At 38.2% G+C, this 22623-nt stretch overlaps 1 protein-coding gene across 1 annotated transcript; it reads right to left on the bottom strand.

The window, feature by feature from the left end:
- Positions 1 to 3370: 3370 nt before the first annotated feature.
- dnaja2.S (DnaJ heat shock protein family (Hsp40) member A2 S homeolog) lies at positions 3371 to 17894 on the bottom strand. Its single transcript, NM_001087156.2, is given in 9 exon segments — positions 3371 to 3792; positions 4665 to 4792; positions 6268 to 6412; positions 6513 to 6709; positions 7971 to 8104; positions 9394 to 9474; positions 10924 to 11144; positions 11482 to 11541; positions 17727 to 17894. Coding segments are annotated over 9 exon segments (1233 nt in total). The 5' UTR covers positions 17805 to 17894; the 3' UTR covers positions 3371 to 3603.
- Positions 17895 to 22623: the final 4729 nt, after the last annotated feature.

Raw genomic sequence — 22623 nt, 5'->3', positions numbered from 1 at the left:
GTAGAACCTAATAAATAAGGGAACAAGAGGGCGGCTAGTTCTATATAAGAAGGTGACTTGGTTCTATAAATCCCAGACATTTGTAATAAGATGCAATTAAGAGTGGGGGCAATCTTTGTTGCTTATAGAAGTCGTATTGTAGTAAAAGGAGAGTGTTGTGCTCCTAGGAATATATGTCCCTTCCTCTAATTGTAAAGGTCCAAAGAAAAACATGCCTTAAATATTTTACGTTTTCAAAATGTAACAGGGCTGCAGAGGGACCCTATGCTCCATGTCTAGGCTAAAAGGAGGGGTGGGTCTATCATTCATTACTGAAAATAGGAATAATGCAATAGCAGCCAAAGCCCCACCCCTGCCTGATCAAACTGTGTTGCTGCTTAGGGTGGTTAGTATACAGTCACAAAAAAGTTTGGCAACCCCTCTTAATTCTTTGGAGTTGTGTTAATCATAAAAGGGACAGTATACATCTCTTTCAACACTAACTGAATGAATAGGGCTTGTGTGGAACATATTCTATTGTTTTAATAAGACATAACTATGGTTTCTATTTCTGGCACTAAACAAGAATATAGCCAGTTTTACTTGTACTCCCTGTTACTTCTGATCCCAAAGAACTTTGAAGGAGCTGATAAACTAATTGCCAGTTCACAATGATAAGCCCCTCCAAGACTGCTACTTACATAGGTTTGTTTAAGGGCAATGTCAGAAGGAGATTAGTTGCCTGTGCTAATCTCCTCCACATGCTTCTCCACTGGTGAACAGAAAAATGGAACCATAGCGTGTGAAGTTGGCTCATTGACCTAAGACCAAGGGCAGACTGCTCTCAGCCTGCATATTTAGATGCGGCTCTGCTTTGTCAAGCTGGGGTTGGTCCAAATATGCAAACGCAGGTATTTTTAGGCCAACCTACACTCCGTGACTGCACACAAGCATTATTCAAATCAATGGAGATAGGGCATGCAGCAGACCCTCTTCTCTGACTGAAAAAATATGCAGAGCAGCTGAGCCAACATTCCATCTGCCTATGGCCTACAGGCTAATCGGGAGCTCTGATCAAATGGCCCCGTTAAGGGCTATTCCACACGGGGAGATAGCCACGCGTTTGCGGTGACAAAGCGCCGCGCCAGTCGCCGCGACCGGCGCAGGCGACAGTTTTGTATGGGCGCCTATGTAAAAACGCCTGTGCTAACCACACGAGGCGATGCGCTTTTCAACATTCGCCTGAAAAAGCCTGGCGAGGCATTTTCAGGCGACTGTTGAAAAGCGCATCGCCTCGTGTGGTTAGCACAGGCGTTTTTACATAGGCGCCCATACAAAACTGTCGCCTGCGGCGACTGGCGCGGCGCTTTGTCGCCGCGACCGCAAACGCGTGGCTATCTCCCCGTGTGGACTAGCCCTAAAGGAGGAGGGCAAGTTCAGTGAACATAGTCTGACTTTCAAATACATTCATCATAATGGCAAAATAGGATTTTCTTTTCAAATTAAAATAAGCAAATGTAATTTCAGCACATTTCCTATTCAATGAGCTACTTTTAAGCAAGGTGTGTAAAGATGCAACATATTTCCCTTCAGTCTACTGTAGATGTATACAGTTGTGTTCAGAATAATAGCAGTGTGTTTAAAAAGTAAATAAAGCTCAAAATCCTTATAGCTTTTATTTCTATACACACACAAATGCATTTGGAACTCTGCACATAGTATTCCAAATCAAAGTTCTGTTATTCCTTTACAGAAAGTGAAGAAAGGGGAATATTAGGCTGTTACTGGTGTGTTTGGGGTCGTTGTCTTGTTGAAACATCCATTTCAAGGGCATTTCCTCTTCGGCATAAGGCAACATGACCTCTAACTATTTTGACGTATTTAAACTGATCCCTGGTGTGTGATAAATAGGCCCAACACCATAGTATGAGAAACATCCCCATATCATGATGTTTGTGCCACCATGTTTCACTGTCTTCACAGAGTACTGTGACTTGAATTCAGTGTGTGGGGGTCATCTGACGAACTGTCTGTGGCCTCTAGACCCAAAGGACAATCTTGCTTTCATTAGTTGCTGTGCCATCTCTCTTTAGGCCACTCAGTGTGTTCTTTGGCATATTGTAACCTCTTCGGGAGAGTCCTGCGCGGAACCAATTTCTAAAACCCGGACCGAAACCTGAAAATTTACCCACTTTGATCCACAACCTGCCGACCACCATCAAAAAAAAGTGACATCATCAAAAGTGGGCGGGGACAGAAACAAGTTTTGAACTGCATACATCCCCTCTGTTTGTCTGCGTTGTAACATTTTATTTAAAACAAATAGCTTTCACTCAGGGCCATTTTCCCTCTGACACACAAGTGCATGTTTTATCTACAAACTGCACATATGCAATGTAAAGTTCATGAAATTAAAGAATGCAGGCTAACACAGGCAGAATTTCTTATGATGACAAGCCCTGCTTGGAAGGAGCACTGTAATTGTTACTCTGAGCTCAGGAGAGGGGTTTACAATTAAAAAATAGGAACAGACAGCTAGAGTTTCTATTGGAACCAGCAATGTCATATCTTCATGGGCTGGAGGGTGTGTTTATTAATCTGAGTTGAGAAGAACTAAGCATGCTCATGAGCCAACAGCCAAAGGAAATTCCCAAAGGAGGGGACAGAGTGGGTTAGAGGAGTAGAAGGAATCCTAAGTGATTAAGGGGAGACTGCAGCCTTACTGTTAGCCTTTGAACAACCAGAGTGGCAAGTATTTAAAGATTTCAAAGAGGCTCTTCAGTGATTTTTTGCATGGGGGTTTACATGTCCTTTAGTGTTTTTTTTTGTTTTGTTTTTTTTTTGCTATGCACCGCTGCAACTTTTTGATCTAGAGTCCTGGACCATGCCCCAGTTGGCACAAGGATCATCCTAAAGAGAAGCTGACACAAGAAAAACAATTCCAGACCCCCCCAATGTTTAAATTGAAAGGTGCTGTATCCCACTGCTTTTTCATCTTAAAGACATCTTTGGCATGGTAAAATAAGTTGTGAATTCAAGAAAATTACACACCAATATTTTTTATTTAATTTGAGAAACTATTGACAAGAAGTTTAAAAGAAACTGGCCATATTTTCTCCTCTCCCCACACATCCATCTGTGACCCAAGCTCACTGTGCAAGACCAACAAAATTGCCGTGCATCGCAGATTGATACAGGTTATGAAATTATTTATTCTATTTGTAGCAGCTTATGCAAGTGCAGCCAAATACAAATGCACCAGGACAAAATTGTACACTTTTTTTTGTTTTTACAATGTATGGATTTAAAATATGAAACGTAAAATCTACATAAACAGGTAAAAATCAAGCATGGGATACCAAGACCAAAAATTATACGTCTTGTGTCTTTCTTTTGAGTGTTTTATTTTGCTATGGAACAGTCAAAACTGCATGTAAGCATAATGGTTATTTTAAATTATACACTCTGTAAATACTATGGAACTAATTAAAAAGGTACACATACAGCAACAAAAATGTCCATCAGATATTGATTGTTTGGGCAACTCAGCCAGGTCGCAGAAACAAAACCAGGCAAAATTTAAACGAAAATCCAATTGCATAACTCCCCCCCCGCCCCAAATATTTACTGGTGTGCACACTGTACTCCCGGACCATGGTGGCTGCTCTCATCATCAGAACTATCATTATACGCTTCACGTCTCTGACCACCTGAAGATCCTCGAGTGCTATCAAATTCTTGCAGGTCTACTTCCTCTGTTTCACCAGATATTGCGGGGGCTTCTGGTCTGGATGGCAGAAGATCCTCCAGTTCCTGTACAGAAATCAAAAAAGTGCCACATTATAAAAACTAAACGACTAGCATTAATAAACCATCACAATTCAGAGAAAAAAACTTTTAGTCTGTTAGGAGGCTTGAAGAAACCGTGGGAGGCTAGGATCTATACCTGGACAGGGTTCACAAACAATTTAAATAGATTAATCTACAGCACTGCCTTAATACATGATGCTGCCCTAGGTAAAACCTTTACTATCTGACTTGCACACAAAAAAATAAAAATAAAAAAAAAAGGATGGCCTTGTACCAAACAGATTGGAGAGGGGAGGCTTCACAACTGAATTTCACAGCAGCAGGGAAGTTTGAAAAATGTTGGAAACGTGATATTTTTCTTCTATACATAAATCTGTGGGTCACCTCTTCAAAACTGCAGCCCTAGGCAGACCCCCAAGGGTGTCCATGTAGAAAATAAAGGCCCATGCAATAATAATACAATCATTTCATATCAATGTACGTTAAATGTTTTGGTTCACACATGTACCCTATCAAAAATCATTAAAGGTTTCCATGGTGAGTGACCAAAACTGTTTATTTCTATTGGCCTGCGACAGAATAATTAGATTAGACTAAAAAATCCATATCCATATGCATAAAAACAAAAAACAGGAAGAAAACAGAAGGGAGCTCGAGATTGACCAATAGCAGCCTAAAATTTAAGAAATGTAACTATAAAAAACTTCAGTATATCTCACACAAATAATTACTCACTTTTTAAAAATTGAAGAAAAAGTACCCCACTAATTTTTAAATTATTTACTGGCACTGACTTAGGTCAGACCTCAGCTTCTACCGCAGGGTAATTATATTCAATAAGGGGATCACTTTTTGTTCGATAAATAATTACTCACTGTAAGCTTTTCAGGGTTAATCCAGTTGTTTTCTGGAAAAACAACATCAAATTTGATGAAGAGATCTCCTTTTTCAAAGGGGTTGCGGTACTGTGGCATGCCTTCACCTCTAACTACACGAACAGAGCCTGTGTATGGAAAGACAAGAGTTTACTCAGTGTTTAAAACAAAAGTAAAACACACTTGTGCAGACAAATGATTAATTCCATGTTTTTTTAAAGCAATAAAATCCTGTTTCGTGAATACCAGTGGAGAAGTTATTAATGTCAACGTTATGCATAATCCTTATGGCTTGAAGTAACAATTCTAATGCTAAATGTCTTCTTGAATTTAATAATGCTGGCAAAGAGCACAAAACTGCTGTTCACATACTAGAACAGCCCTACTAATTCATAACTTGAATTCGGCCAAATGCAGAATCCTTTCTACAAAAGGTCTGCCTGATTAGTGAACCAATTCCATCAGCCTAATTCGCATATTCAAATCTGAGATAGATACAAACATTGCATAAGTTTTCCAGAGTTTTAAAGTCACAGCCAAACCCAAAAATATTAATGGGAATTGAAATCATCCAAGTCAAATCCAAATCCAGGATCCGGTGCATCCCTAGTAGAAACTTAAAGGGGAACTATTGTGAAAATTAAAATTTTATATCAGCTTCATCATACTGAAATAAGAAACTTTCTAAATATTATCAATTAAATATTCTGTACTGTTTCTGAAATAATCAAGTTTATCTTCACTATCCCTCTCTCAGCATCTGTTTCTCTTCATTCTGTCTTTATGCAGGAGTTGGGTGTAACGGTCATTGACCAATACAAATTTATCTTATGGGGGGGCTTCCTTTTTTAGCTGATGAATTAGAGCTCACTCAAATAACCTATTAAAGTACAAACAAAATCTAATAAAATAATAATAAAATGCCTTTTGCATGTAGAGAGACATGATGTCTGGTGATTTTAATAGAGTGAGCTCTAATACATCTTCTAGGTAAACGGAGCCCTCCTATCAGATATATTGTATCTAACTGTCAATGAATATCTGACACCCAACTGGTGCATGGAGAGAATGAAGAGAAACTGATGCTGAGAATAGAGAAGATGAACTTTATTATTTCAGAAACAGAACAATATTTAATTGATTGTATTTAGAAAGTTTCTTATTTCAGTATGCCGAAGCTTATATTAAAGTGATACTGACACTAAAAATACTACTTTTTAAAATGAATGTACCTATAGTTACCTATAGGTCATGTTGATCGTTTCTTGCTGCGATGTTAGTTTTGTAAGTTATTGTTAGCCGAAGTTTCTAAACCTGACTGTTTTGCCAACCTGACTGTCCCTTCTTAACTTGTCAGTTAAAGTTTCTCCTGCTGCACAAATATGGCAGAGGAACATGTGGAATCAGACAGGCAATATAAAAGTATTGCGCAAATACTTCATGGCAAAGTTATAAATTGCTTTCAAAGGCAATATTATGATAGATGCAAAAAAAGTTTAATTTCTGGTGTCAGCGTCTCTTTAAATTTTCATCCGAGTTCCCCTTTAAATTAAAAACAACTGCTCACTAACCAAAGGGATAAAAAATAAATAAAAAGATTTACCTGGCTCAATAACTTTGCCTGCAGGATATTTGACAACAATCTGACGAGCATCAAGATGCTTAAATGTGAACTGAAAGCCACACAAGGCTTCAACAAGTCCAATCTTGTGTGTCATGTGCAAGTCATTTCCATCCCTTTGGAAAACCTTAAAAAATAAATAAAATATAAAAGTAATTTTCCATAATGAGGACAATTACAGGTTCTTGAACAGTCAATTGTCATGATTAAAACAGCTTGCATCTTACCTCATGATCCTTTTCCTGTAGAACTAGAACAATATCTCCTGGTTCTACTCCGGGAGCTTGGTCTGCTTCCCCACTGAATGTGATTCTCTGACCATGTTTCATGCCTTTATCAACATGAACTTCTATAATCTTAACCTCTTTAATCACTTTACTGCCTTCGCATTTTTTACAACGATCTTTTTCATTAATTACTTCTCCTAAAAAACAAACACATAAAGAAATTAGATAAGGTAGGCATTATAGGAAGTCTAGAACACACGAAAACTTGTTAACTTTATGATAGGTTTCTTATTTCAACGAGGAATTGTACGTTACGTTTTCATATTCACGATAGTTCCCATTTAAAAAAATGTCATTGTGCACAGTAAGAGTTAATAGCTGCTAGAAGATGCCATACACCTACAATATTTTTTAGATCTGTTGCAGTTTTTTGGGCATCAGAGTACTTAAATGCCAGGAACTATTATGAATCTCATTATGGACATGGCTGCAAGTACATAGCAGTTGTACATATGCCATATTTAAAGACAAGGAAAGTTAAACTAAAGAAGGCTAGAAATGTTATACATTATGTTTTGGGCTTCTGTACCAGCCCCAGACAACCAAAGTCATTTAGCAGTAAAGATCTGTGCCTCCAAAGATGCCCCAGTAGCTTCCCACCTTCTTTTCTGCTGATTCACTGCAGGTGCTCTGAGCTGCTGAGCTTAGGGACTGACTCAAAATATACAGTACAGATAGAACATAAATATCACAGTATAAGGAGGATAAGTAATTAATATGGATAATTACTACATGGCAGTACAGAAATGAGTGCAACTAACATCAGAATTTAATATTCAGCCGTGTAGCATCATCTTATGACAGGCCAACCTCATTTCTGCTTGATAATTTGCAACAACCCCTAAGCTTAGCTTCTCAACAGCTGCTCAGAGCTCACTGAGCATGTGACACTTTCCAAGATGGTGACCCCCTGTGACAAGTTTGAAGTCCTGGATCATTGAGAAGCAGAAATTTTAGACATGTGCAGTAAGTTCAGTATATAAAACATTGTATTTTTAGCCCTATTCATTTTTAGGGTTTAGTTTTCCATTAAAAGGACAAATATTCAGTCCATCAAGATCAAGGTTCAGATCAGTGGCACTCATATTCTCTGCAGACATGTATTTTAGCTGGCTAAGAAATGGCCAAAATCATGGCTGTTGCTGATCATAAAAAGCACATGACAGTCCAGATCCATTACAGGCTGAAAAGTGAACATATTAGTGTGGCCATTTGTTTCTGGTGATTTCAACACTTCTCTTTTTTTACCGCACAAGAGTTGCTAAATACACAATTGTTTCAATTTCAGCACAGCTTAAAGCAAGAGAAATATTAGAACAATGATCAAGAACCAAGTATTTTAGACTCTGCAAAGGACACCTCATGCCACATTCACATGAAAAGATGGATATAACTTACCTTCACCATTGCAGTCGGAGCACACAGACTGCATCTGTTGTACCATGCCTGGAGCCAGCTGTCTAATCATGACACGGACACCCCGTCCTCTGCAGGCTGAGCACTTCTGAACTGCACCCGTTTTACCACCTTGCCTAAAAGAAAATACAATACCCCATAGTAGTTACACAACAAAAATGAAGACCATAGACTCCAATGGGGGGGGAAAAAAAAAAATGTTTTTCAGTTTAAGTTTCTAGACATATTGTCAGTTCCCAGGTGCCCCCAGTCATGTCACATGTGCTCTGATAAACTTTAGTCACGCTTTACTGCTGTACTACAAGTTAGAGTTATATCAAACCCCCCCAGTATCTTTACAATAGAACAATGTGAAGATAACCACTCCCTGGTAGATATAAGAACAGCAGTTAATAGTAAAAATCCAAGTCCTACTACAACTCCTTCAGTTACATTGAGTTGGAGAAACAATAGCCTGCCTGAAAGCAGTTCCATCATTTAGTCCTGGCTCTTTCTGAAAGCACAGGATCAGGCAAAATGAGCTAAAAAATATATACTTGTTGGTTCAGGAATACAATTTTATATGGAAGCGTGAATTATTTGCAGTGTAAGCAATGTAATTTAGAAATAAAAACGACACCATAAAAATAATGACAGTATGAGCCCCCCCAAATAAAATTGTCACTACAGTTGGCCACAGCTCTAAAGTTATAAGTCATGAAAGATTTAAATTTAGTTCAGGGAAACTCATTGAATCCTGGATTTGGCATATTCTTCCATTTTTTTCTTTTTACAATTTTAGTATATTCAAAATTTTAATCACTTCAATGTGTTCCTTGTGGTAGTGCCACAGTGTACTGTTTTATAAGCAAAGAAAGCCAGACAACTCCATACACAACTACTGTTTTGAAAGTCTGTAAGAGGTCAAAATAAAGTTAAAGTTTACAGAACATATTTGCTGGTGAATATTTAAAATGTAAAACACTGCTGGAAGTTAGCATCTAGCAAATATTCCTTGAAAAACATTGCTTATCAGTATCTAGTAGAATTTTAGTCAAAAGCACGTGGACACATTGTTAGTGAAAACATTTCACCACTCATCAGTTTGCTTTAGAATTCTAATAGACAATCTATTTTAAGTCCCGGAAGAATGAGCATCTCCATGGACACTCTGCTTAACAAGGAGTTACATTCCCCTTTGCCAGATTATATCTAGTTGAATTTTCCTATGTCCCGCTAGAATGAAAAAATCTGAATGCATTTCTAGTATACTGAACCCAGTAAATAAGTTCACCTGATACTGAAATAAACTGGCATTGAGAAAGAAAAAGGACTCTGCTAATTAAAGACTAAGTGCATTATTCTTAGAGGCTGTACTTGCAAAATATACGTATAGAGGTAACAATATCAATAAAGCAGAACATACCCATTACAGGAGCTACACAGAACATTCTTGCTGAGCTGAAGTTTGGTTGTCTTGCCATTGTATAAATCTTCTAAAGACACCCTGGAATAATTAAAAAAAAATGATATGCATAAGAAAACACAAAACATTTTACTGTTGCTAAAAGCATAGAGGCAATCCTGAAAGTTAACTTTTGCTTCAGGGCTGCTATAACTGTAGGCTAGTACATGAGTACATTAAATGGTAAGGATGCCTTTTAAAAGAACAATTCAGTGGGAAAAATACAAATGGGGTAAAAATATAGCCCGTGCAAAATAAAAAATGTTTCTAATATAGTTAGCTAGGCAAAAATGTACTGTATAAAAGCTGGAGCGACTGGATGTTCAACCACAATAATTGCCAGAACTCTACTTTCTGCTTTTCAGCTCTCTAACTCTGAGTTCGTCAGTGACTTGAAGGGGGGCCACATGGGACATAACAGTTCAGTGAGTTTGCAATTGACCCTTGCATGCAGCTCAGATTCAAAAGCAAACAGTTATGACCCCTGTGCCCCTCCATCAAGTCACTGATTGGATACTGCCTGGAAACCAAGAGAGCTGAAAAGTAGGAATTAGTGTTGTGGCTATTATGTTACACATCCAGTCACTCCAGCCTTTATACATTACATTTTTGGCTAACTAACTACTGCATATTAGAAACAATTTTTATTTTGGACAGCCTATTTAGCCATTTTTAATTTTTACATTGAACAATTCCTTTAAGAGCTTTAATTACCCATTAAACTCAAGTCTTGCGTTCAATGAAAGAATGAGCTTTCATTTACTGAGGCACAGCTTCAGTTCTTTTGGGTTTTAAAGATTTAATTAACATTAAATCAGATTTCCAAATCCTGTTATCCTTTAATCAACTTGAAAATATTTTAAAAGATTTTGCTACCGAAGCCTGCAAGTGGTGCTCAAACTTTTTTATTTGTGCTATGGATTAATGCAAGTTAAAGGAACAGCAAAACACAAGTGTTTTAACGTAATTGAAGTATAATGTACTGTTGATCTGCATTGGTAACAGTTAGGTGTCTATACTTCAGAAAGACTACTATAGTTTATATAAATAGGCTGCTGTGTTGCCATAGGGGCAGTCCTTCAAACTGAAAAAGGAGAAAGGGTACAGGCTACAGAGCAGATACCAGATAAGTTTTGTAATATAATACAATGGCATTCAACAGAGTGCATCTATTATCAACTATGTAGCCTGTGTCAATGGCTTCTTCAATGGCTGCCCCGTAGCTACACAGTAGCTTATTTATATAAACTATAGTAGTCTTTCTGAAGCAAATACACCCGTTGTACCAGTGCAAGGCAGCAGTACATTATATTTGAATTACTTCAAAACACTTCCATTTTTTTGGTATTACTGTTACTTTAAAACTAAAAATCAATCCAAAATCACTAAGTCCACAGCCTGCAAGTTATCAGACCATTTTATTATTTAATGAAAATAACAAAATTACAGATTAACTGCAACTACAACTGCCCACTACATATAGATACTAACTTAAGTGGATGCATCATGTCTTCTCCTCTTCTTCTCCCATTGCGACTACGACTTTGACCACCCATGAACCCAAAGAGACTGCCGCCAAATATGTGTGAAAATATATCGTCCATGCCACTCCCCCCACTTCCTTCACGTAGACCCTGTTCTCCATATCGGTCGTATTGTTCACGCTTTTCTGGATTGGACAGAACTTCATAAGCAAAACTTATTTCTTTGAACTGCAAGATAATGAGGAGAAAAGAAGATATTTTAAGGGAAAAAAACCCAAGATATTGTCTCACGGTATTAAGTTCCCAGTTTTAATCTTTGACACCTGTAAGCTTATAATGCAAAATACAATGGAAGAGATACTGGTTGACATCATTTATAAAAAGTATTATATTCTTATGGAAAGCTTGCATTTGAAACCAGTGGAGGGAGAGCTATAATGTGAAAATTAGGTCTGAGGTGGGCTAAATAAAAATAATATATTATATATAGGACAACCCAGTGAAGTTTTAGAAGTGGCTATATACCCTTCTTTTTTTTGATGGTCGTAAACAAATGGTTGCTTACCTTATCTCCTGCATTTGGGTTCTTGTCAGGGTGATATTCCTTAGCCAATTTGCGATATGCCTAGTAGGGAGAATAAATACAATTTGAAGCACTTCTATGCCAATATTTCAGTAAACGGGTTTTTATCTAATTATTCAAAACAGAAAAAGACTGCATAAGTCTGTTGAAAAATTCTATTAACAGTGGCAGCCACAATGAAAAGAGCATTCTGAAACTTGAGAACATTAAAGGGATACTGTCATGGGGGGAAAAAAATTCAAAACGCATCAGTTAATAGTGCTGCTCCAGCAGAATTCTGCACTCAAATACATTTCTCAAAAGAGCAATCAGATTTTTTTTACATTTAATTTTGAAATCTGACATGAGGCTAGACATATTGTCAGTTTCCCAGCTACCCCCAGTCATGTGACTTGTGCTCTGATAAACTTCAGTCACTCTGCAAGTTGTGGAGTGATATCTCTAAGAACAGCGCTAGTAAAATCCAGGTCCCACTGGGACACATTCAGTTACATTGAAGAGAAACAACAGCCTGCCAGAAAGCAGTTCCATCCTAAAGTGCTGGCTCTTTTTTTTTTACAACTAAAAAAAAAAAAAACACACTTGCTGGTTCAGGAATTACATTTTATATTGTAGAGTGAATTATCTGCAGTCTAAACAGTGTGATTAGAACTAAAAACTACATGATAAAAATCAAGACATAATCCCTTCAAGAGGATTATTTACTAGTCTGAATGCAAAAAAAAAACAAAAAACTTAAATGTTGAAGGTTTTTTTATTTTTATTTTTTACTATAAAATTCAAATTTTTACTCTAAAAAAACCTTGATTTCTTGGCAATTTCTTATATTCTAAAGATACAAAAAGTCCAAACTGAAAATACTCAATTTTCAATCTGATGAGGTCCTGTTGAAGTCAATGTCAGAAGTAGTATTTGCAATTTGAAGATATTATGGTCTGCTCTGGGTCTCGTACGATAATCTGAACATTTTGGGCTTTTCTGCCGATTCCTCCAAATTCAAGAGTAAAAATCAGACTTTTCAGGTGTCAAATCCGGAAAATTTGCTTTCATCACGCAACAATCAAAAAAGTTGCGTTTTTCTTGCGACAATCTGAAAAAGTTGTTTAGCGATTTCCAATTTTTTTTGTGTTTTTTAAAATGATAATTAAGGGTAAATTGTGGATTCTAGTTTGGTCTGACTTTTTTAATTTAAAACAGGACAAAAATTGAGATTGAGAAGTAACCCCCTAACAGTTAATGAACTAAAAGTTGCTTGTAGTACTAAACATTTCCACCAGGAATAGTGAAGATAGTAAGAAACAAGCAGTTTACTGGCCCCATGTGTAAAAGAAAACATCAGTTTGCTACTAGACAAGAAACTAGCTCTAAACTATTCTATTGCCCTCTAAAACACCCATGACCTGAAGCTGTTCAATTATTCCCAGTCTCTAGCTGCACATCACATTTTAGTGACTTAAAAGGACGGATTATTGTTGCCCTAAGAGATGTTTAATTATGACTTTTCTATAGTTAAAAGTCCAATAAAAGTGTTATCTTGATAATTTACTGTGTAATAACAATAGCACTTCGTTTTTCTCAACGGAATTCTTGTTTTATAACAGGAGACCAATATACTGCACATTAAATAAAAAATATGTACAAAGCATCTAAGGGCCCGGTACTCTAATCTTTATACATATATACTTCCATTGTTAATTGCCAGTTCAGTCAGAAAATAACAAGAGATGTGCAACACATTCCACAGATCGTCATTGCAGGTGTGGTTAGACAAAAAGTTACTCATGGCTTTTCACACACATAGCTGCAGCAGGAACAATACAAGTCTTTACAATAAGATGCAATAAAACGGTGTTATCATAAGCCTTAAGCTGGCCATAGATGTAAAGATTTTTAAAAGATCTTTTCATTATACCAAGCTTTTCTTGAAACGATTGTTTAAATGTACAATTTGTCCATCAACTAAAAAGACCATTTCAAGCGATGTGGTCTAGTTGAAGCCAGGAAAACTGAGGGGAGCTGCCTGCTTGGCCCTGCAAACAATTGGACAATAGATAGATTTCACTGTGGGCGATGAAAATTTTCTAACCTGGCCAATCAATTTTCTGACCGATGTCGGATGAAAAATCGTTAGATGCAGGATCGTTCGATTCCCATTAACCTCACGATAATTTGACGGATTGGTTGGATTGCACTAAAAACGGTCGTTCATCAAAGAAAAATCTTTGTGTCTATGGGGGCCTTAATACAAAGCAAAATTTAGCAGGGAAATTGATACAGAAAGCCTTTAAACAATACATGCATTCACTGATGAACTACATCTTGGCCTTTATTGTGTTCTGGCATATTAGCTACAAAACAATGGATGGGGAAAATAAGAAATAAGCCCCTGGGGATGCTAAATAAGGGCTGTGATTGGATATATGGTAGCTTCTATGTGGACTAGCAGCCTACAGGAGGATCTACTTGGCAGTATATCTAGCTTTTATACAATTATAACTTGCCTCCAAGCCAGGAATTCAAAAATAACCACCTGCTTTGAGGCCACTGGGACCAACAGCCAAGGGGTTGGTGAGCAACATATTGCCTGCCAGCTACTGGTTGGGGACCACTGAGCTATGGCCACCTTTCCTGCAAGTTGGAATTACATCAACCCCTTCCCTTTACCCCCAGCCGCCTATAAGCAGAAAAAGTCAGGTAACAAGACAACCATTCCCTGACAACAGCATTGATAAAAATGCTCACATCTACCCATCCATATGAGAATAGCACTCAATAGTATAAATCCAAGTTTGGATCATCCAAGTCATGACTCCTGCTGTTACATTGAGTAGGAGAAACAATAGCTTATTTGAAAGCAGTTCCATGGTGAAGTGCTGAAGCTCAGGATCAGGCACAATGACCTGACATGGCTGCCTACACACCAATATTACAGGTAAAACAATAGATTTATTGTTGTAAGAATAAATTTAAATGGTATATTGTATTATTTGCAATGTACAGAATGTAATTTAGAAATTAAAATTGGACCAAAACACTGACAAAATCCCTTTAATGGGGCGATACAAATTCCAAAAGCATTGCTGATCTGAAAAAAAAAACCCAGGTCCAAGCAATCTGGATAATAGGTCCTATACCTATACACAAGGTATTTTTTATCTTTTATATTGCCCTGACAAACAAAGGGAACAGTGATGCAATGTGCCTTAAGGTGGCCATAGACTTAATTACGATCTTTCTTGGAAAAGATCTTTCCAAGAAAGATCGTTCCTTTCAATACACATGTGTAGAGCGGAATCGTCAGATATACAGGTAGAAACAATAGAATTCTACCTGTATCTGACGATTCAGCACTAACAATGGCCGATGTTTGGGTGTCTTCAAAGCCACCCAACCAAAATTTTCGGTCCAGCCCGATCGACCAATATCTTCTGCCGATATCGGTCTGTTCTTTCCCCACCATACATGCACCAAATATCGTACGAAAATTTGTTTCATAAGATATTATCTGTGCGTCTATGGCCACCTTTAGTCTTAGTAGAGAGAAAGTGAATTTCCTATGAAGCACATGGAGAGACAAGGACTGATTTGAGAAGCTTGTATAACACTATTGCGTTATCCTTTTCCAATAAGGTGCACTAAATCTGTTTTTTTGTGATTTTTCTGTAGGCGATTTTTATATGGGTCATTGCCACTAGGAAATTATTTTTTTTATCTGGATATTAGCAATCATATCTACATCTGCTTATCTTATGTCCTTGCCTAATAACATATCACTAAAGAGCATTTGATGAAACTACTCTTCCACTCTAGAACTGGATTCCCCAACCAGTGGCTCCTGAGCAACATGTTGCTCACCAAACCCTTGGATGTTGCTCTCCGGGACCTCAAAGAAGGGGCCTATTTTTGAATTCCAGGCTTTGAATTCCAGAATTTTGTGTGCATAAGAACCCAAAGTAATGGCAAACAGAACATTCCGTAGGCTTCCAGTTCCCATAGGGGCTAGCAAACAGCCACTCAAAAATGTCTCGGTCTTAAATATATTGATAATGGGTTGAGTGCAGAGGACCTCTTGCATTTGTCTATGTGAATTTTGTGGTCACAGCCTCATTGCACCACTGCCTAATGGTTTTTAAAAAATAGTGGTGAGCACAACTTTTCCTTGTTTGTTATAGCCACTCAAAAGCTATTTGGCAGCCCTGGAAAATGTTTTTCATGCTTGTGTTGCTCCCCAACATGTTTTCCACTTGAATGTAGCTCACGCATATAAAAGGTTTGGGACCCCTGCTCTAGAACATAGGCTAGTTGTGCCAAGAGCATGCAATTAAAATACATTAAGTCAGCATCTGCTATCTTTGCAAAATAGCAATTATGAAGAACTCATTTTAATATTTTTGCTATGATGAAACTGCAAGACAATGTCTGACTGGAATATTTTACATAATTAAGAGAATACTCAACAATAATTATACATTGCTTGTATACTTAGACTTCTTAAAGGACCAAAAACAGTAAAATATAATACAATTATGTAAATGCTGGAGGGTTAAAATGGGCAAATGCCATATTTATATAGCAGATAAAAGAGAAGATGGGTAAAATACAATAGGCTTGGTTCTTACACAGGAAAATAGAACATCCGTTGACAAAAAATAGCTTTATCGTTGGAACTCAATGAAAACATACACAAATTGATGCTACTGATACTGTGAAAAGTTAAATGGGTAATGATATAATTATAAAGTTGAAGCCTCCGATACGCTTAAATGGCCCAAATAAGCCCCTAATTGTAGTGTGAGATTAATCAACAGTAACATCTAAAAATTAAATTGTTTTAAAGAAATGGCAATATGTACAGTAGCCCTGCATTGGTACAACAGGTGTGTCTGCTTCAGAAACACTATTGTTTATATAAACAACCTGCTGTGTAGCCATGGGACACACAACAGATAAGCAGTGACCGACCCCCATCGTCTCTTAGAGGGGTGCTTCACCTTCAAGTTAACTTTTAATATGCAATAGAATGGCCAAATCTGGGCAATTTTTCAATTGGTCTTTATTATTTTATTTTTGAATTATTTGCCGCCTTCTCCTGACTCTTTCTAGCTTTCAAATGGGGATTACTGGTCCCATCTGAAAACCTAATGCTCTGTAAGTCTACACACTTATTGTTATTGCTACTTTTTGTTACTCACATTTCTATTAAGCCCCTCCACTACGTGGTTGCTAGGGTAATTTGGACCCTAGCCACCAGACTGCTGAAATTGCAAACTGGAGAGCTGCTGAATAAAAAGCGAAATAACAAAAGCCGCACATAATAAAAACCAATTGCAAATTGTCGCAGAATATCGCTATCATACTAAAGATTAATTTAAAAGTGAATAACCCCTTTAAAGTGGCAATACGTCCCTAGTTTGCTGGTGATTGCAATTTTTTTTGCAGTCATTTTCTTGAATCCAGGAAAAAAATCATTAGTAAATTTGACTTAAATCGCCCCTTAGACTTATGTATATGCAAGAGATTGATACACCACTGCATAAACGCCCTTCCTTTAACCCTTTGTTGTAACGGCCCATTATATAGGCTTCTGGCTTCCCCGTTAAGCTCAAGAAATAAACATTTTCAGCATGTTTAGCAAAAGCCTCATTCACTCAAATCAAATTCAACAACAGGGTATACAATTGTATCATTTATTACAAGAGAACTTTCTACTATTTTGGGGATGTTTATTCCTAAAAAAGAATAAAGCAATTGGGTTTTCCACTGGATCCGAATGAAGTAACCTGCCTAAGAAGAATGAATGGGCAACTGCATTCAAGATGGAACCTGCTTGAACTATGAAAACCAATAAGGCAGGTCTAAACCTGAGCAGCCAGTTGTGCTGGTACTACATTTCCCAGCATCCTCGGATACACTTCAGCTTAAAAGGGGTGCGTGTTCACAGTTCACAGAATATGGGGGCATTATGTCCTTGTTAAGCAAATAAAATGTCGGGGTAAGAGTTCACAAGCAGCTGATCACAAGCAGCATTGGCCCTATATGTAACAAGACTCCGTTAAGAAATAACAATATGGAGGAGGGGCCAAGTACGCGGTCTACACTTCAACCCTGCGTTGACCCCATCTCTACAATCGCAATAACGCCTGCTCCCTTGTCTCTATCTTTGTGGCTTTACTGCGAAGGCCTCAAAAAGCCGGTGTGTTCTTCAACCAATCACCCCGCACAAATACCTTCTTTAAGTCGTTCTCACTTGCACCGGGAAGCACCCCAAGGATGTCGTAGAGCTTCGTATCCACGACGTTGGACATGGCGGGGTGCTGAAAGAAGGCGGCGGCGGAGGGCCTTTAGAGAGCGAGAAGACGGAAGAAGCCGAGAGCCCTCCGTTGGGGACAAGGACTGAAAGAGAGAGACCGGAAACGCTGTGCGTCAGCGTCACTCGCACGTGACCCCGCCTTGTGTCGTCACCAGCCCGCCCCTCTACCTATGGCGCATTTGGAACTTACTTGAGAAGCAGTAGTGCTTTACTAGAATGCAAGTCTTGCGACTACAGTAGGCTCCGTTATAATGCAGAGGGATCAACTAGGCGACTACAGTACCAAATAGTATTCGTAATAAACATACGAAAAAAAAAAAATAGACAAATACCTGACCGTAAATGTGTTGCTATGGTAACGTTACATTCTAACAGGCGCCATTTTTGAAACTGGCGCCATTGGTGGGTCTGTAATTTTTGGTAATTTATGCCAGGCTGAGGCTGGTAGTGCGACAGATAAAACCACAATTGGCCACCTAGTCCTTGGTTTGACTCTTAATTGTCCCTGTTCTTAGAACTAGAATCTGTTTTTTTGTGAGCATGTCACTAATGTATGTTATATGAATGCAGCATGCCTTGGCCTAGCAGTTATTGACCCGAGTCCTGTATCAGATTGATATAATCCCCAAATGGTTGCTAAGGGTTACAGCAGTGGTGCAGTTTATCACCTATATTAATGAATGAACTCAGCAACACAGGGATGTCTGACTAAACCACCCAAAAGATACATTAGCAGTGCACATTTAGCAGCAGATTGAGGGGCCCTGCTTATCGCAATGACAGTAAAGAAGTTTTTGGTTCAGGCCCCAAATTTCAATTCCTTGTGGCTGCAGATTCAGGTGTCTGTGTTACGCCTTAAGGTACAATATTCAGGAAAGCAGTTGAATCAAACAGCTCCAGGCAGTATTTTTAAACTGCAATGTGTTTATTAGCAGAGTAGGCACACTAGGGGGTTAGGCATACCTCCCAACATTTTGGAAGTAAAAAGAGGGACAAAAATGTTTTTCACACGTAGAACAGCAAAATGGTTTGGCCACGCCCCTTTCTGTGGCCACACTCCCTAATTACTATGTTCATTTTACAAAATTTGGCAGTTTATGAAAGTTTGAAAATACTTCTCCTTATCTAAACTGTTTTTTTGTGTCTCAAAATTGTTACAAAGTATCTTATTTGCACCTGTTAGGTGTTCTGGGCTCTCTGCTAAAAGCCAATTAAGTGAGAAACTTTGTTTCTTTTTCTGGCTGTTCAGTGCAGAGAAAAGAGGGACTTTCCAGTACAAATGAGGGACTGCGGGTTGAGCTGTAAAAAGAGGGACTGTCCCTCCGAAAAAGGGACAGTTGGGAGGTATGGGTTAGGGTTGCCACCTTTTCTGGAAAAAAATACCGGCCTTCCTATAATCTTGCCATTTTTCCCTATTAATAACATTGGCATCAAGCATCATTTTTACCGGCCAGGCCGGTAAAATATCGGCCAAGTGGCAACCCTATAGGGGGCAAATTTATTTTGTTGTTTTAGCCTATGGGGGACCTTCTAGAACCTATATGGAGTCAATTGGTGGACTTTGAAAAATCAAAGTTTTTTTGGGGGAAAAAATTCAAATCTAATTTGATCAGACCTATTCGATCGAAAACGGACCTATTCGACTTAATTTCGGTTGGTCTTTTTGAATTAGAATTTTCAAATCGAAATTCGACCCTTCATAAATATGCCCCTCAGTGTGAAGGTTTTCATGTTTACTGTATATTCTTTATCTTCTATACAGTATATCACACTTTGTTGTCTACTGCAATCTGTCGCATTATACTAATCTAGGGGGTTATTTATCAAAGTCCGATTTTATCTTAACATTTTCTGCTATAAACTCTGATCAAATCGGCTCGGGTATTTAAATCTTATTTATTATTACATATTCCAGAAAATTTGCTTTGCAGGAAAAAAAAAACTGATTTTCACTATTTTTTTCAGGGTTTTCACCCGAAAACTCAGATTTATTATACTTTTTTGCCTGAAAACTCTGAAAACTTCGGGGTATTGCAAGAAACCCAGTGCACATCAAAAAATCATTGGGACTTCTCCCGTTGACTTATATGCAACCTCGACAGGTCTGAGATGCCGGATTTTCCGATTTGGTCTTTTCCATCCTCGGGGTTTAATAAATTCCAAAAAATTTGTGATTTTTTTTAAGTTTAGTAAATAACCCCCTTAGAATATTGTCAATTCTGTAACATACTCAGTCCTATGGAAGGCTGCAGTTTTAAAATCCTACTGGTTCATGGTCAATCCTTCTCTTTGCAGATGTGCTGCATAGCTTCTCCAGTTGTGATTGAAGCTCATTTTTACTTAACAAGACAATTTCAATTTCCTTTCATCTGATATTTTTTAAATTATAAAAAAAATATTCCTATTCCTGAATACATACCTATACAACATTTACAATACTCCTTGAATCCTATTGAAGGGGCAGATTTATTAAGGTTCAAATGGTAAAATTGAATTTCAAATTTTTTTGTGCGTCAAAACTCACAAATTCAAATTTGAAAGCACCAACTCGAATGTAAATCTGAATGTGAGATTTATCACACCTTGACCATGGAAACAGTTCCAATTCGAATATTTGCAGAATCCAAAAATTACTCTATGGTCATGCTATATAAGAATTATATTTACAAAAACATCTTTAAAAGAACAACATTACCCCACATGGAGCCCAACACGTTTCATGCTTCTCAGCATTTAGTCATAGGCCATCTCAGAGGACAAGCACATGCCCCCCTTCACATATATATATATATACCATTTCAAATAAACCCTAAAGTAATTGTGTATTTTGTGGCCGAGGCATAGATCAGATCTGGCAGCCATGGGCTTGTACTTGCAGTTGGGTTCCACTTATGTGATTGGGGTTGGTTTGTAAAGTAGATTCTTAAAGGGGACCTGTCACCTTAAGAAATAATTCCATAATATTTTCTATTATGTTAGTTGAGCAAAATAAACTTTACTTTCACTATATTTATTATTTACATTTTGCTTCCTTCAGTCTTGGAATTACACAATCACAGCAAGCAGGCAGGAGCCATTTGTGGCAATCTTTTATTAAGACAAGTTGTGTGTCACCCCAAAATCTTGTGTATGCGCCAGAATGGGGGACCTAATGCCCATGCACAGTGCCCTACACAATTATAGACTGTAAGGAGGGAAGGGGGGGGGGTGTGACGAGAGCAATGAAATGCAGGAATTGCTGAATGGAAAGTGAAAGTTATTGACTATCCCACCTCTATGCCTCAGGCATAGAGGAGGGGCAGGTAACATTTGATTGACAGCTCAGATATTTAATACCTTTATAACAGGTATGGATGTTTTAATGTAAAAAAGAGTTTGGGTTCAGTGTTTAATTTGCAAAGAACTTTCATTATACAGCTTTTATATATATATAGGTGACGGGTCCCCTTAAAGGCAATTCAGCAATGTAAATTTTGGTGTTAGAGAAGGCTAAACTTCTTAGACATATTTAAAGAAGAAGGAAACCCCCTGGGGGCAAAAACCCTCCCTCCTCCCCTGTGCTGCTCCCTCCTCCCCCCTGGCCTACCTGTCCCACTGGGCAAATGCCCCTAATTTGTTACTTACCCCTCTGCGCAGGTCCAGTCCACGGAGTTCACAGACGCCATCTTCTCCCAAGCGATCTTTTTCGCCGGTACGGATCTACTGCGCATGCGCCAAAAGTCACGAAAAAGTCTCGGAAAGCTTTGTGACTTTTGGCTCATGCGCAGTAGATCCGTACCGGCGAAATGCTCCTACTGCGCATGCGCCAAAACGCCTGTCAAAGCAGGAAGAAGATCGCTTGGGAGAAGATGGCGTCTGTGAACTCCCTGTACTGCACCTGCTCAGAGGGGTAAGTAACAAGGGGCATTTGCCCAGTGGGACAGGTAGGCCAGGGGGGAGGAGGGAGGGGGAGCAACACAGGGGAGGGTTTTTGCGCCCAGGGGGTTTCCTTCTCCTTTGGTATTTTTACGTGCCCAAGAATATTATACCTGATGACGTAATACAAAAGAAAGACAGCAAGCATATATTTATATATAAGTGACAATCTTCCATGTCTCTTGATGCTGTATGAATCATCCTGCTGATTGAACTGCTATATGTTGAACAACTAGAATAGAACTTTTTTAACAAACTGGTGGTGCGTCTGTATTTACAGTAGGAATCAATAACTTTGGAAAGTGTCTGGAACACTCACATGCTCAGTGGACTCTGAGCAGCTGTTGAGAAGCAAAGTTTAGGGGTTGTTGCAAATTATCAAGCAGAAAATTAGGTTTGTCTGTAATATAAACTGATAGTACAAGGCAGATTATTAAATTCTGATGTTAGTTGCACTGGTTTCTGTGCTGCCATGTAGTAATTATCTGTATTAATTACTAATCAGCCTCATAGCGTGACATTTATATTCTGTGTACTGTATATTTTGAGTTGGCCCCTAAACTCAGTAAGTGACAGCAGCACAGAGCATGTGCAGTGAATCAGCAGAAATGAAGATGGGGGGGAGCTACGGGGGGCATCTTTGTAGGCACAGATCATCCATGCTAATTAATTAAACTGGCTGCTAAAAATAGACAGTTATTTAGAATGAATTAAATGAATGATTGAAATATATGATTTGTAATGCACAGGTCAGTATCTGCTTATGTGGCTATTTTCTGTATTTTTTAACTAAGTTTTATGATATGAGTTATTAACAGTAGGGGGAGCCTTTGCATTACATATAAACTGGATCGGCATGAATTTTGCATTCTGCTTATTTTGGCCAGTTGAAATAAGAA

This window comes from Xenopus laevis, chromosome 4S, assembly GCF_017654675.1.
Source record: "Xenopus laevis strain J_2021 chromosome 4S, Xenopus_laevis_v10.1, whole genome shotgun sequence".
Classification (NCBI taxonomy): Eukaryota; Metazoa; Chordata; class Amphibia; order Anura; family Pipidae; genus Xenopus; species Xenopus laevis.
Note: the sequence above shows the minus strand (reverse complement) of the source record. Positions and strands in the feature narration are given on the sequence as shown.